This window comes from Otolemur garnettii, unplaced genomic scaffold (genome assembly GCF_000181295.1).
Source record: "Otolemur garnettii isolate 467f Iridium unplaced genomic scaffold, OtoGar3 scaffold00120, whole genome shotgun sequence".
In the NCBI taxonomy this organism is placed as follows: Eukaryota; Metazoa; Chordata; class Mammalia; order Primates; family Galagidae; genus Otolemur; species Otolemur garnettii.
This window is the reverse complement of record NW_003852515.1, coordinates 4,468,701-4,483,922: the sequence shown is the minus strand read 5'-3', so window position 1 is coordinate 4,483,922 and position 15,222 is coordinate 4,468,701. Positions and strand designations below refer to the sequence as shown.

The window sequence follows — 15,222 nt, the reverse complement described above, 5'->3', positions numbered from 1 at the left end:
AAAAAAAAAAAAAAAAAAAAATCAAAAAATGTGTTTTCCAGAAGTGGGATAGAGAAAATGAGCTGGCTGGTGCAGGCCACTGGCCTAAAATTAGAGGCCATGGTAGTCAAACACATTTGGTAAACTCCAGTGACTTCGGTTCTTCACAAACAGAAAGCCCATCATTAAAACAGTAGAGGGCCAAATGGGGAAAGATCATAAAATCAAAATACAAATATTGAATACATACATGTTAGTTTTTTACAACTTAATTTAGGAGCTACGGTTAACTCTTCCCCATGCTAAACAGAACAAATGGTCTCCCAATAGCCTTTAGACTCTGAAGACATCGTCCACAGATGTGAAAGTGTTGTTGCAAATACATTTCCTCATGAAATTGTGTTCCAATTTATCGAACCTGACTGTCAAGCACCTCACTTTGACTTAAGCATGATTTTTGGAAGGGGATTTTGTGATTCTGTTTTGTTTTGTTGGGGTTTCTCAGGACCATGATGTGATGGCCCAGTTCTGTTCAGAAGGAGTTTGAGACTAAATGCAGCCTTGACTTTCTGGAGGAAAAGAAGTACACGTGAACTTGTAGCCTATTTGGTGAAGAGAGATAACCTTAGAGGTGAAGTGGATTACGTGCGTGTCTCTCTAAGAGTTCGCAGGAAGAAAAACAGCCTGTCTCACTTGGCTGCTGTGTAGACTCATTGTCTCCGGGAAAGTCATTACTTAAAAGCAGATGTGAAGACTGTAACAGTTGGTCTAAGTTACATTCAAGCAGTCATAAAAAGAGGTGGTCCCAACCATCACCCCAAACAGAGATATACATATCTAAGTGATAAAATGTTCAGATTTTAAACAATGAAGTCAACTATGGGAACAGTAAAACCATCTTACTCTGGTTCCAAGATATACTGGTAAGATAGCTGAGGATGGAGATGCTTACATATTACAGTGGCATTGACAAGTTTTTGTGTTTTGAAGAATGCTTGGTTATTCAAAACATCCCCAGCCTAAAGAACCCCAGAAGATGTCTCATCTGAGAACAGCAAACTATGGAAGAAATCTAAACTTTGTTTTTAAGCTGCTGAAACGTTTACAATCTACTTTACTTTGAAGTGGGAAAATGTCCAAAAGAGAGTGGCTTCAACTCCAAAGAACTCCAAGTACGCTATAAAGGCCGTTCATCTTTGCAGCAGTTAGGGTTTCTATGGTTATTTGTTTAATGCGGTTTGAGAACCAGTGGGTCTTGAAAATAATTGATAGTATATTTTTAAAAATATAGGATTTATTACTAGGAACCAAGACCAATCATCATTAATTTGTTAAGGTTGTGTTTTATTTATTTATTTACTTAATTTTTTTAGAGACAGGAACTCACTCCTTCACCTAGGATGGAGAGCAGTGGCTGGATCACAGCTTACTGCATCCTCGAACTCCTGGGCTTCAAGTGATTCTCTTGTCTCAGCCTCCCAAGTAACTAGGACTACATGCATGTGCCACCTTGGGTAGCTAATTTTATTTTATTTTGTTGCAGAGACTAAGTCTGTCTATGTTGCCAAAGCTGGTCTTGAACTCTTGGCCTCAAACCATCCTCTTGTCTCAGCCTCCCTTTGTGCTGGGATTACAGCTATGACCAACCATGACCCACAAAAAAATCGTGTATTGCCTTGGCACCTGTGCCTCAAGTGGCTAAGGCGCCAACCACATACACCTAACGTGGCGGGTTCGAATCCAGCCTGGGCCCGCCAAACAACAATAATGGCTGCAACCGAAAAAAAATAAAAATAGCCGGGCATTGTGGCAGGCGCCTGTGATATCAGCTACTTGGGAGGCTGAGACAGGAGACTCGCTTGAGCCCAGGAGTTGGAGGTTGCTGTGAGCAGTGAAGCCATGGCACTCTACCCAGGGGGACAGCTTGAGACTCTGTCTCAAAAAACAAACCAAAAAAAAATCATATTTATATAGCATTTACATTGCATTAGGTTTTATAATTCAGAGACGATCTAATGTATATGGGAAGATGTGTATACTTAGATAATATGCTTTTTTTTTTAAATCAGGGACTTGAGCACACACAGATAGTGGCTTTCATAGGAGTCCTGGAAGTAATCCCTCTCCGATGCCAAAGGAAGATTGTAATCATTCCTTCTTCATGCTGGGTATCAATCAGTCCCTACTGAATCCACCACACCCAAAGAACATGGTTCTGGATATAATGGAGTACCACCTAGCTAGGAGGATAGATGTTGCATCTGCACCAGATATAAGTACATGATATAGTTAACTACATAAAAAAAGAGAAGTTCATTTAACCATGGTGGGTTTCAATAGCTTACAAAGTATGGTCTCTAGAGAAAAATAGCTAAAAGTATAATTTTATTATTACTTTACCGTGGGATATGATGATGACTTCCCCACTGATGAATCATTGTTCTGATGATAGATTAAAATGCACTTGAGCACAGGCTGATCTTGATTTGTGATAGCCCCAAATGTCATTGCTGAAAAAAGAACTGTAAAACAAAATAAAAACCATGATGTTGATACATGCACACCTTAAAAAGAGATATGTATTGATCTTACAACCCAAGACAAAATATAATCAGGGAAAATTGGCCAAACTGAAAGTATGTAGGAAATTCAATGTCATACAAGGCGAGTATACTTTAAATCAAGAGCAGAGGTACTTAGAACAAGGCTATCCAATAAAATTATCTTCAGTGATGGAAATGTTCTATCCCTGTGCTGCCCAATATAGTAGTCACGAGCCACATGTGGCTATTAAGCTTTTGAAATAAAGCTAGTATATCTGAGGAAATGATTATCTGCACATAAGCCATTCTTTTTTCATTACTGATGCTTATAGAATCTTGTCTTTGAAACTAGTCCCCTAAAATTTTCAGAATTATGTACCTTGTTAAGAGTCTATTTTCATCCACTGTGCCAGGTACTTAGTGGGCCTTTCCAATCTAGAAAGTCATATCTGCCTGGTGTTTTCTTGTATTATTTCTTTGATATCTTTTTTCCCCTTCCCTTTCTGCTCTCCTATTATTTGGATTTTTTTTTTCTTTTTTTTGAGACAATCTCACTCTGATGCCCTGGGTAGAGCCACGGCCTCATAGTTCACAGCAACCTCAACAACCTCAAACTCTTGGGGCTCAAGAGATCCTCTTGCTTCAGTTTTTCTATTTTTTTTTTTTTTTTTTTTTTTTTAGCAATTTCTATTTCTTTATTTTTGTTGTTGTTGCTATTTGGCCGGGGCTGGATTTGAACCTGCAATCCTGGGTATACGGGGCCGGCGCCTTACTCACTAAGCCACAGGCACCACCCAGATTTTCCTATTCTTAATAGAGATGGGGTCTCACTCTTTCTCAGGCTGGTCTGGAACTCCTGAGCTCAAGCAATCCACCCGCCTCAGCCTTCCACAGTGCAAGGATTGCAGGCCTTAGCCACTGCATCTGGGCTATTCAGATGTTTTTCACAAATGACTGGCAATCTTGACAGTCTTCCCAAACAAGGTATATTAAGAACAAAGTGCTATGAGCATCCATTATAAGCTCTGTGCACATGGTGAGGCCTGTTGCCTGATATTTTCTGCAGGTTCATCTTTAGGTTGTTTCTCATAGGCCAGTCGGATTCTCCAGAGACAACTCTCTCTTGTCTGTGGCCTATTTTCTGGGAGCTAGTGCCTGCAATTTGTAACCTTTAAGGGGGTTCCTGCTTCCCAGTTTTCTCAACCTCCAGCTAAGATGCAGCTTTCTTCTTCATGTGTTTTAAAGCTCTCAAAATTTTGTTGTGCTCTCTTTCTCTATTCTCTTTGTCTTTATGTTTAATGCCTTTTATTCTCGGTCTAGAGTTTTCTTGTTTTAGAATTTCATTGAGGGATAATTGACAAATAAAAATTGCATATATTTACAGTATATACCATGATATTTTGCTATATGTACACATGGTGAATGAAGTTAACCAACCTATTCATCAGCTCACATACTTAACCACTTTTTTTTTTTTTTGGTGTGGTGAGAACATCTAAAGTCTATATATAAATGATATATTTATATCATTAACAACTTTTTTTCCTATCATTTGAGACTGTCCTTTGCACTGTCATTGAAATAGGAGGTAACTGTTCGACCATCTTGGTAATCTCATAATCTGAGACAGTCCCAGGGAGTTTAAGAACCTTTCCTGCCCCACTCTGTAATAACCTTTTAAGTGATTTTATTAGGTATAATTAGTTTATAATAAATTGCACACATTAAAAGTATACAATTTGGTAAATTGATATATATGCACCTCTAGAACTATCACCACAATCAAGATAGCAAATTTATCCATCATTCCCCAAAGTTTCTACAGGACCCTTTTGTCACCCTCCCTCCTACCATCCCACGTCCCTGTGCTCAAGCCACCTCTGGCCTGCTTCCAGTCACTATAGATTAGTTTGATTTCTAGAGCTTCATACAAATGAAACCATACAGTATAAACTGTTTTTTTTTAGGGGAGGGGTCCAGCCTCTTTCATTTGCATATTTTTGAGATTAGTCCATATTGTAATATATATTAGTGGTTCATTGTTTTTAATGAATTGCTTAATAGTACTCTTTTATATAGATGTAACACAATTTATTATTTTTTTAGAGACTTTGTCACCCTCAGTAGCATACCGTGGTGTTACAGCTCACAACAACCTCCAGCTCTTGGGCTTAGGCGATTCTCTTGCCTCAGCCTCCCAAGTAGCTGGGACTACAGGCACCTGCCACAACGCCTGGCTATTTTTTGTTGCAGTTTGGCCAGGGCTGAATTTGAATCCGCCACCCTCAGTCTATGGGGCTGGCACCCTACTCGCTGAGCCACAGGCACCACCCATGTAACACAATATTTTAATCCATTCACCAATCTATAGACATTTGAGCTGTTTCCACTTTTGCTCTTATAAAGCTGCTATGTCCTTCTTGATCCATGAGAAAAGGTGGTAGTAAAAAAATGTTTTTTAAGTAAAAAATTAAATGAAATACATTTTTAAAAACCCAATAAAACTGCTATGAACATTTGTGTGAAAGCCCGGGTATGGACTAGTATACTTTCATTTCTCTCGGGTAAATACCAAGGAGGTGAATGCCCAGGTCATAGGGTACATCTAGATCGATGTGTAACTTAAGAAAGTCCCAAAGTGTTTACCAAAGATATTTTATCATTTTATATTCCCCCTAGTAGTAGATGGGAATTCCAGTTGTATCACATCCTCACTAAGATTTGGTATGATGAGACTTCTTAATTTTAGCCTTTCTAATACATATGCAGTGTTTCATTATGGTTTTTAATTTGTGTCTTTCTACTGACTAATGTTCAGGATCCTTTCAGAGGCTTCTGTAACTCCTTTGGTGGTGAGACTGTTCACATCTTTTGCCCAAATCATCATTTTTAGTGGGGTTGCTTATTTTATTGACTTTTTTAATTGTCAAAAATTACATATACTCTTGGAGTACAATGTGATGTTGTAATATAAATACATTCCTCACTGGGATTTTAATATGCATTTCCCTGATGATTAGCAGTGTTGAGCATTTTTCCATGTGCTGTTCACTATTTATAAACAACAATGTCTTAAATATTTCAAAGCCGCTACAGAAAGGACTTGAAATGTTCCCAACACATAGAAATGATAAATACTCAAGGTGATAGATACCCCAAATACCCCGAATTCATCACACATTCTTATGCATGCCTCAGAATATCACAGGTACCCCCAAAGTATGGAAAATATTATGTACCAAAAAATGTTAACAGTTTATGTACTTATTTTTTCATGGTGAAAGCATTTAAAATGTACTCTCTCAGCAATTTTCAAACATACAGTGTATTTTTTTACAGTGTATTTTATTTTATTTATTTTTTGAGATAGACCCTCAAGCTGTCCCCCTGGGTAGAGTGCTGTGGCATCATAGCTCACAGCAACCTCCAACTCCTGGGCTCAAGAGAGTCTCCTGCCTCCGCCTCCCAAGTAGCTGGGACTATAGGTGCCTCTCACAACGCCTGGATTTTTTTTTTTTTTTTTTTGGGTTGCAGCCATCATTGTTGTTTGGTGGCCGGGCTGGATTTGAACCCGCCACCTTAGGGGTATGTGGCTGGTGCCTTAGCCGCTTGAGCCACAGGCGCTGAGCCTACAGTGCATTTTTAAATATGAGCATACTGAAAGTCACAATGCTGAGGACCGCGTGGCGGGCGCTGAGTTGGATTCGGACTCAGGCGGTGACTCAGGTCCCAGTCTTTGGGATGCTGGGCAGAGAAAGCGCCAGGCTTCCTTTCAGCCAGTGGGGCCTGCAGCCTCGAAATCTCCTCCTACAGGCCATCCCTGGACACACCATGCAGAAACCAGTCCAGCCCAGCCAAGACGATGACCCATCCCCTTCCACACTGCTCAAAGACTACCAGAACGTCCCTGGAATTGAGAATGTTGATGATGTCGTGAAAAGACTGTTATCTTTGGAAATGGCCAACAAGAAGGAGAAGCTAAAAATCAAGCAAGAACAGTTGATGAAAAAGGTCGTGGCAAACCCTGAGGACACCAGATCTCTGGAGGCTCGAATTGTTGCCTTGACCGTCAGGATACGCAATTATGAAGAACATATGCAGAAACATCGAAAGGACAAAACCCACAAACGCCATTTGCTGATGGGCATCGACCAGAGAAAAAAGATGCTCAAAAACCTCCGTAAAACCAACTATGATGTCTTCGAGAAGATATGCAGGGAGCTGGGAATTGAGCACACTTTTCCCCCTCTGTATTACCAAAGAGCCCATCGCCGATACGTGACCAAGAAGGCTCTGTGCATTTGGGTTTTCCAGGAGGCTCAAAAGCTGAAGAAACAAAAAAGGACCTTAAAAGCTGCAAAAGCGGCAGCTCGAAAACAAGACAAGAGGAACCTAGAGAGCCTTCCTCTAGTCTTCCCAGAGGCACTCAAAGAAAACCAATAAATTCTGAGCCAGGTAAAAAATAAATAAATAAATATGAGCATACTGACATTTATTTATTCAATTTGAAATTAACCAATGAGTGCCTACAATGGCCCAGAAAAGAAATCATATATTACAAAATATAATCAAATGCTGACATTTATTTTGTTTTATAGTACATCACGGTTAACTATAGTTATCATGCTGGTACAACAGAACTCCAGAACTTATTCCTCCTGGATAGCTGGAAAATCTCTACTCTTTATTATGGAGTTTTGAGAGCTTTTAAAAACATCCATAGGATATAAGTCTTCTATCAGATATGTAAATATGGTCAATGCCAATATTTTCTACCAATCTGGGGCTTGCTTTTTCAAAGACTAGACATTTTTAATATTGAAGATGTCCAATTTATTAATTTTTCTGTTATGAATCATGCTTTTGGGTTTGAATCTCAAAAACCTTCATCCAATCTAAAGTCAGAAAGATTTTCTCATAGAAGTTATGTAGTTTTAGGCTTTACATTGGCCTTACATTCACATTTTAGCTTTACATTCAGGTGTATGATCCATTTTGAGTTAACTTTACATAGGGCATGACCTTTGGGCCAAAGTTTTGCATATGAATGTATTTGCATATGAAGATTCCATTGTTTGAGTACCCTTTGTGGAAAGACTGATTTCTCCAATGAAATTACTTTTATCCCTTCGTCAAATATAAATTTACCAGTGATGGGCACATCTATATCCAGGAATAAACCAGGACTCAAGCATTTAAAAAATGATCCATGTAACCTAAAATATTTATATCCCTTAATTATTTGAAATAAATTTTAAAAAGTAAATGGACTAAATATTTCTGGTATATTTCTGAATCACTTTTCTGTTCCATTAATTCTGTTCAGTTCTTTTTTGGTATGTCTGAAGGCCAGTTTCACATTGTCTGGGTTACTGTTGCTTTATAGTAAGGTTTGAAAGCAAGTATTATATATAAAATTAATGTTAGAGATCCTCTTTTTTCTTTGTTTCTAAGTTGTTTTGATGTTCTAGATCTCCTGTATTTCCCTATGAATTTTAGAATCAGCTTGTTAATTTCTGCAAAAAAAGATCTCCAGGCATTTTACTGGGGATTTCATTGAATCACTAGATCAATTTAGGCAAAATTGACATTTATCACTATTGAGTTTTCTAACATATAAACACGGTATGTCGCTTCTTTTATTTAGGGATTGTTTCGTTTCTCTTAGCAATGTTTCATAGTTTTCAATATATGCATCTTGCCTGTCTTCATTCCTGTTTCATATTTTTGGACGATATTTTGGTATTTTCCACTTCAATTTCTGATTGTTATTTGCTGGGATATAGAAAGATGATTGATTTTTTTTCCACCTCGATATTACATCCTGCAAACTTACTGAACTTACTTATTCATGGTTTTCTCCTTTTTTGTAATATTCTATAGGATTTTTTACATAGACTGTCATGTTGTCAGCAAAAAACACAGTTTTACATCTTTCTTTCCAATGTGGATGCCTTTCATTTCTTTTTCTTGCCTTGATACAATAACTAGAATCTCTGGTACAATGTTGAACAGAAGTAATGAGAGTAAACATCCTAACATTGTGTCTGATCTCAGGAGAAAATATTTATTCTTTTACCATTATATGCAGTGTTAGCTGTAGGCTTTTCTTTTTTTCCTTTCTTTTAGACTGGGTCTCACTCTGCTGCCCAAGCGGGGTTGCAGGGTGTGCACATAGCTCACTACAGCCTCCACCTACTGGGCTCAAGTGCTCTTCCTCCTGAGTAACTAGGATGACCGTGCCACAATGCTCAGCTCGTTAAAAAAAAAATTCTGTAGATTTAGGGGGTCTTACTATGTTACCCAAACTGGTCTAAAACTTCTGGCCTCAATTGATCCTCCTGCTTCAGCCTCCCAAAATGCAAGTGTTACAGGTGTGAGCCACCATTGGTCTTTTGTAGATACCCTTAGTTTAAAGAAGATCATTTTTTTAATTTTAAAAATTTATTTGATATATTTTTTTCTATTACTTGCTACAGGTAGATCACTTCTATTTGTGGTTTGCTGAGAGGTTTCATCAATGATGGATGAATTCTGTCAAACGCTTCTTCTGTATCTATTGAGATGATTGTATACATTAGCTTTTGTTCTTTTATTTTTAAGCAATATTTCTTTGTTGGACTGTAAAGATAGTAAACTGGATTGATAGACTATCAAATGTAACCAACTCTGATCCCCTGGAATAAACCCCAGTTGGATATCAAGTAATACTTTTTTATATACCATTTAATTCAATTTTTAAAAAATACTACTAAGAATTTTTGCATTTATATTCATGACAGTATTTGTCTATATAGTTTTAATATATTTGTCTGGTTCTGGTATCAGAGTAATGTTGGCCTCGTAAATGTTATCTTTTCTTCAGTTTTCTTTCTTTCTTTTCTTTTCTTTTCTTATTGAGACAGAGTCTCACTTTGTAGAGTGCCATGGCATCATAGCTCACAGCAACCTCAAACTCTTAGGCTCAAGCAATTCTCTTGCCTCAGCCTCCTAAGTAGCTGGGACTACAGATGCCTGCCACAAGGCCCAGCTAGTTTTAGAAACAGGGTCTCACTCTGGCTCAGGCAATCCACCTGCCTTGGCCTCCCATAGTGCTGAGATTGCAGGAGTGAGCCACCCCGCTTGGCCCTTTTCTTCAGTTTTCTGAAAGACTTTGTATAATTGGTTTAATTTCTTCTTTAAATGCTTGGTGGATTTCCTTGTAAAGCCATCTATTCCAGTAGTTTTCATTATGTCTCAAGCTGTCACTCTGGGTAGAGTGCCGTGGCACCACAGCTCACAACAACCTCAAAATCCTGGGCTCAAGCTATTCTCCTACCTCTGCCTCCCAAGTAGCTGGAACTACAGGCACCCTCCACAATGCCTGGCTATTTTTTGGTTGTAGCCACCATTGTTGTTTGGCGGGCCCAGGCTGGATTTGAACCTGCCAGCTCAGGTGTATGTGGCCGGCGCTTTAGCCGCTTGAGCCACAGGCACCGAGCCAGTGTGAAAATATTGTAAACTACAAATTCAATTTCTTTATTATAGCATTATTTAGGTTATCAAACTTTTCTTGAATGAGTTTTGGTACTATGTGTCTTTCAAGAAGTTTTCCACTAAGTAAAAGTTGTCAAAAAGTAGAGACATAAAATTTCTAATAGTATTTATATATTATTCTTTTAACATCTATAGATTCTGTAATGCCGTTGGCTCTCTATTTGTGTCTTCCTTTTTCTTTTCTTTTTTTTTTTTTTAAGTAAAGATGGGGTCTTGTTCTTGCTCAGACTGGTCTCAAACACCTGAGCTCAAATGATCCTCCCACCTCAGCCTCCCAGAGTGCTAGGATTACAGGCATGAGCCACCACTTGTGGCCTCATTAAATTCTTTTTTTTTTTTTTCTTTTGAGACAGAGTTTCACTATGTTGCCCTGGGTAGAGTGCTGTGGTGGCACAGCTCACAGCAACCTCCAAATCTTGGGCTTAAGTGATTCTCTTGCCTCAGCCTCCCAAGTAGCTGGGACTACAGGCACCCGCCACAACGCTCAGCTATTTTTTTGTTGGTGTTGTCATTATTGTTTGGCAGGCCCGGGCTGGGGTTGAACCTGCCAGCCCTGGTGTATGTGGCCGGCGCTCTAGCAGCTGAGCTACAGGCACCCAGCCTTCCTTTTTCTTTTCTTGATCAGTTTGGCTAGAGTTTTATCTATTCTATTAATCTTTTACGGCTCTTTGTTCCATTGATTTTCTTGATGTTTTGTGTTTTCTTTTTTACTTCATTATTACTGTATTTCCTTTCTTTGGCTTTTTTTTTTTTTTTTGAGATATGGACTTTATCACCCCGGAGAGAGTGATAAAAAACAAGCCAGACACGTGACAGGCACCTGTCGTCCCAGCTACTTGGGAGGCTGAGGCAAGAGGATCGCTTAAGCCCACCAGGTCTTGCTCTGGCTCAGGCTGGTCTCAAATTCATGAGCTCAGGCAATCCACCCATCTCAGCCTCCCAGAGTGCTAGGATTACAGACATGAGCCACCGTGCCTGGCCCTCTTTTGCTCATTTTAATTTGCCATTTTTTCCTGTTTATTATGTTTGAATGGGATGTCATTGATTTGAGATCTCTGTTCTTTGCTGATATAACTTAATCCTATAATTAATAATTAAATTATATTTAATAACTAACAATTTAATATTAAACATGTCCTCCTAAGTACTGTTTTTGGGGCATCCCATAAATTCTGATATATTTCATTTTTATTCAATTAAAAATATTTTTTAACTTATCTTTTGGTTTCTTTCTTTCTTTCTTTGTTTATTTGAAACAGAGTCTCACTATGTTGCCCTTGGTAGAGTGCTATGGTGCTACAGCTCACAGCAACCTCCATCTCTTGGGCTTAAGTGATTCTCTTGCCTCAGCCTCCAAAGTAGCTGGGACTACAGGCACCCACCACAATACTTGGCTATTTTTTTGTTGCATTTGTCACTGTTAGCAGGCCCAGGCTGGGTTTGAATGTGCCTGCCTCAGTGTATATGGCTGGCACCCTAACCACGGAGCTACGGGCACCGAGTCTATCTTTTGGTTTCTTTTACTCACGGTTATTTAAAGTTTGGATTCCCTCCAATGTACTCAATACTAATATGAAACCAATATGTAAACAACTACATGCCCACATGACAGAAAAACACAAGCATATTCTAGTAAGGGGGAGGGAAGAGGAGGGGAAAGGAGAGGAGGGAGGACAATTGGCAGGTTCCCACCTAATGGGCACCAATGTGAGGATGTAGAATACCCCGTGGGGGAAGGGCTTAACTACAACTTGAACTTCTTAGAAACAAAAACAAGGTAGCCTAAAACATTTGTACCCTCATAATAATCTGAAACTAAATAATAATAATAATAATAAAGTTTGGTTTCTCACAGGGGATCTTCCAGATGTCTTTCTGTTAGTAATCTTTAATTTCATATGTTGTAGTCAGAAGATGCACCTTATATATCTTGAAACTTTTCAAATGTATTGAAGCTTGCTTTATGTTTCAGAATATGCTCTGTGTTGATAAGTGTATTGTGTGCACTTGACAAAATGCACATTCACATCATGGGTTGGGACATTCCATGATGTGCTTAGGTCAGGCTGCCTGATAGTAATGTTCAGGTCCTCTATGTCTCACTGATTTCTTTTCCCTTGTTCTATCAGTTATTACAGGAGGAGTGCTGAACTCCTTGTATAACTGTGGATTTGTCCATTTCTCCTTGCACTTCAATCAAGTTTTGCTCCATGTGTTCTCCAGCCCCATTATTAGATGCATAAACGCTTAGGATTTTTATGTCCTTTTGATGAATCAAGCATTATTGAAATGGCTCTCTGTGTTCCCAGCAATATTCTTTTCTCTGAAATATACTTTGTGTGATGTTATAATAGCCACTCTACATCTCCTTTGATTTGGGTTAGCATAAAACTTTTTTCCCCATACATTGACCTTTAACTATTTGTGTCTTCACATCTAGAATTGGTTTCATTTATGTGGCATATAGTTGGGTCTTGTTGGATTTTTTAAAACAAATCTGACAACTTCTGCCTTTAATCGTGACATTTAGATCATTTAAATTTAATGAGATTGATTATTGATGTGATTAGGTTTAAATTCTTGTTCCTTGTTTTATATTTGTCCAATCTGCTTTTGAATTCCCTGCTCCTCTTTTTCTACCTACTTTGGGAATAAATAAGCTTTTGGGGGGTAATAATTCCACTTTATTTCCTTTTTTGGATTATTAGCTATAATTCTTCATTTTGTTATTTTAGTAGTTTTTGAAGTCTATAGTATGTACCTTTATCTTAACACAGTCTATCTTTAAGTGTTATTACACCACTTCAAATATAATTTCATCCCTTTCAGAATTTGTGCTACTGTTGCTATATGTTGTACTTCTACATAACTTATAAATTCTACAAGACACTATTACTATTTTTGCTTTAAACAGTAAGTTACTTTTTTATTATTTGTTATTGTTGTTATTTATTATTATTATTATTATTTTTGAGACAGAGTCTCATTATGTCACCCTTGGTAGAGTGCTGTGGCATCATAGCTCACAGCAACCTCAAACTCCTGGGCTTAAGCGATTCTCTTGCCTCAGCCTCCCATATAGCTGGGACTACAGGCTCCTGCCACAATACCCCACTATTTTGTTGTTGTTGCAATTGTCATTGTTGCCTTAGCTGGCCCAGACCGGGTTCAAACCTGCCAGCCTCAGTATATGGCTGGCACCCTACCCTACTGAGCTATGGGCCCCGCTATTGTTGTTATTTTTGAGACGAGAGTCTCACTCTGTTGCCCCAGGCCAGAGTGCAATCTGGCCAGCATGGCTCACTGTAACCTCAAACTCCTGGGATCAAGCAACTCTCCTGCCTCAGCCTCTGGAGTAGCTGGGACTGCAGGTGCATGCCACTGACCCCAGCTAACTTTTCTATTTTTGGTAGAGAGTGTCTCTCAGTCTTGCTCAGGCTGGTTTTGAACTCCTGAGCTCAAAAAATCTTCCAACCTTAGCTTCCCAGAGGGCTGGAATTATAGACAAGTGTCACCATGCCTGGTGTAAACAATTAATTATCTTTTAGCAGGGATTTAAAAAATAAGAAAAAAGTCTATATTCACTCACATAGTTATCATATCCAGTATTTTTCATTCCTTTGTATATTTTCATCTTGTATTATATTATCTTTGTGCCTAAAGAGCTTTCTTTAATGTTTCCTATTGTGCCAGACTGGTAGTGATTATTTATTTTTAGTTTCTCTACATCTGAAAACATATTAGTTTCTTCTCCATTTTTAAAAAATATTTTCTTTATATATAAATTCTACATTCATATTATTTTTCCTTCAGTCCTTTAAAGATGTTGTCTGTTTTTTTTTTTTTAACTTACATTGTTCATGACAAGAAGTTTGCTAAATGAGTGTATCTTTTTATCTGGATGATTATAAGATTTTCTCTTTTATCAGGCCTGGTGACTCACACCTGTAAACCTGTAAACCTTTGGGAAACCAAAGCAGGAGCATTGCTTGAGTCCAGGACTTTGAAACTAGCCTGGGCAACATGATGAGACCCCATTGCTCTCTTAAAAAAAAAGATTTTCTCTCTATTACAGGTTTTAACCAATTTGATTAAAATGAGCCCTTTGAAGTTTTCTTCATGAACTATGTGCTTGAGTGTCATTGAACATCTTGGATCTGTGGGTTTACAATTTTTATCAGATCTGGAATTTTTTCCTTTATTACTCCTTCATGTATTTTTTGGTCTTCATCCTCCTCTTCATTCTCTCCTTCAGGGACTCTAATTGCATGTGTATTGGACTATTTGAATCAGCTCCCTGATTCTCTGCTCATTTTGTTTAATATAGTTTTCTCTGTTCATTTTGAATATTTTCTGTTGCTATCTCTTCAAATTCACTAATCTTTTCTTCCAAAGTATTTAATCTGCAGTTACTAATTTCATACTATGTAACTATAGTTTTCATCTCCAGACATTCAATTTGGGTAATTTTTAATACTCACTATGCCTCTATATAACATGTACAGTCTTTCTTCAATCTTAAGGAATATGTAGAATGTTGTTATAACAACTGTCTTAACATTCTTGCCTACTAATTCCACATTCTATGACATTTCTTGGTCCCTTTTGGATGATTGATTTTGCTCCTTATTATAAGTTGAATTTTTCTCCTTCTTTAGTTGTCTAATAATTTATTATCAAGTGCCAGATGTTGCAAATTTTACCTGGTGCCAGATGTCTTTGTAATCTGTTAAATATTCTTAAAGTTTTTCTGAGATGCAATTAAATTTATTGTAAACATTTTGTTTGCAGGTGGGTCCACAGCAGTGTTTATAATCTAGGGCAAATTTTTCTCCATTAGTATACTTCATCAAAATTAACAACTTATTGGCTCAGCACCTGTAGCTCAAGCAGCTAAGGTGCCAGCCACATACACCAGAGCTGGCAGGTTCAAATCCAGCCCAGGCCTGCCAAACAACAGTGACAACTACAACCAAAAAATAGCCCAGCATTGTGGTGGGCGCCTCTAGTCCCAGCTACTTGGGAGGCTAAGGTAAGAGAATTGCTTAAGCCCAGGAGTTGAGAGATTGCTGTGACCTATGATGCCACGGCACTCTACTCAGGGCAATAGCTTGAGGCTCTGTCTCAAAAAAAAAAAAAAAAATTTAACAATTTATATTCTTCA

General features: G+C 38.2%; 1 protein-coding gene and 1 pseudogene across 3 annotated transcripts in view; one reads left to right on the top strand and one right to left on the bottom strand.

The window, feature by feature from the left end:
* Positions 1-15,222, bottom strand: part of FLT3 (fms related tyrosine kinase 3) — an 80,538-nt gene that overhangs the window by 56,303 nt on the left and 9,013 nt on the right. For both annotated transcript variants that reach the window (XM_003797615.1, XM_003797616.3), the window contains exon 2: positions 2,380-2,501. In XM_003797615.1, the coding sequence (XP_003797663.1) occupies positions 2,380-2,501 (122 nt within the window). The remainder of the gene's footprint in view (positions 1-2,379; positions 2,502-15,222) is intronic.
* On the top strand, positions 6,192-6,971 carry LOC105887783 (annotated as a pseudogene). Its single transcript, XR_001161598.1, has one exon. The product of XR_001161598.1 is annotated as a 28S ribosomal protein S15, mitochondrial pseudogene (transcript).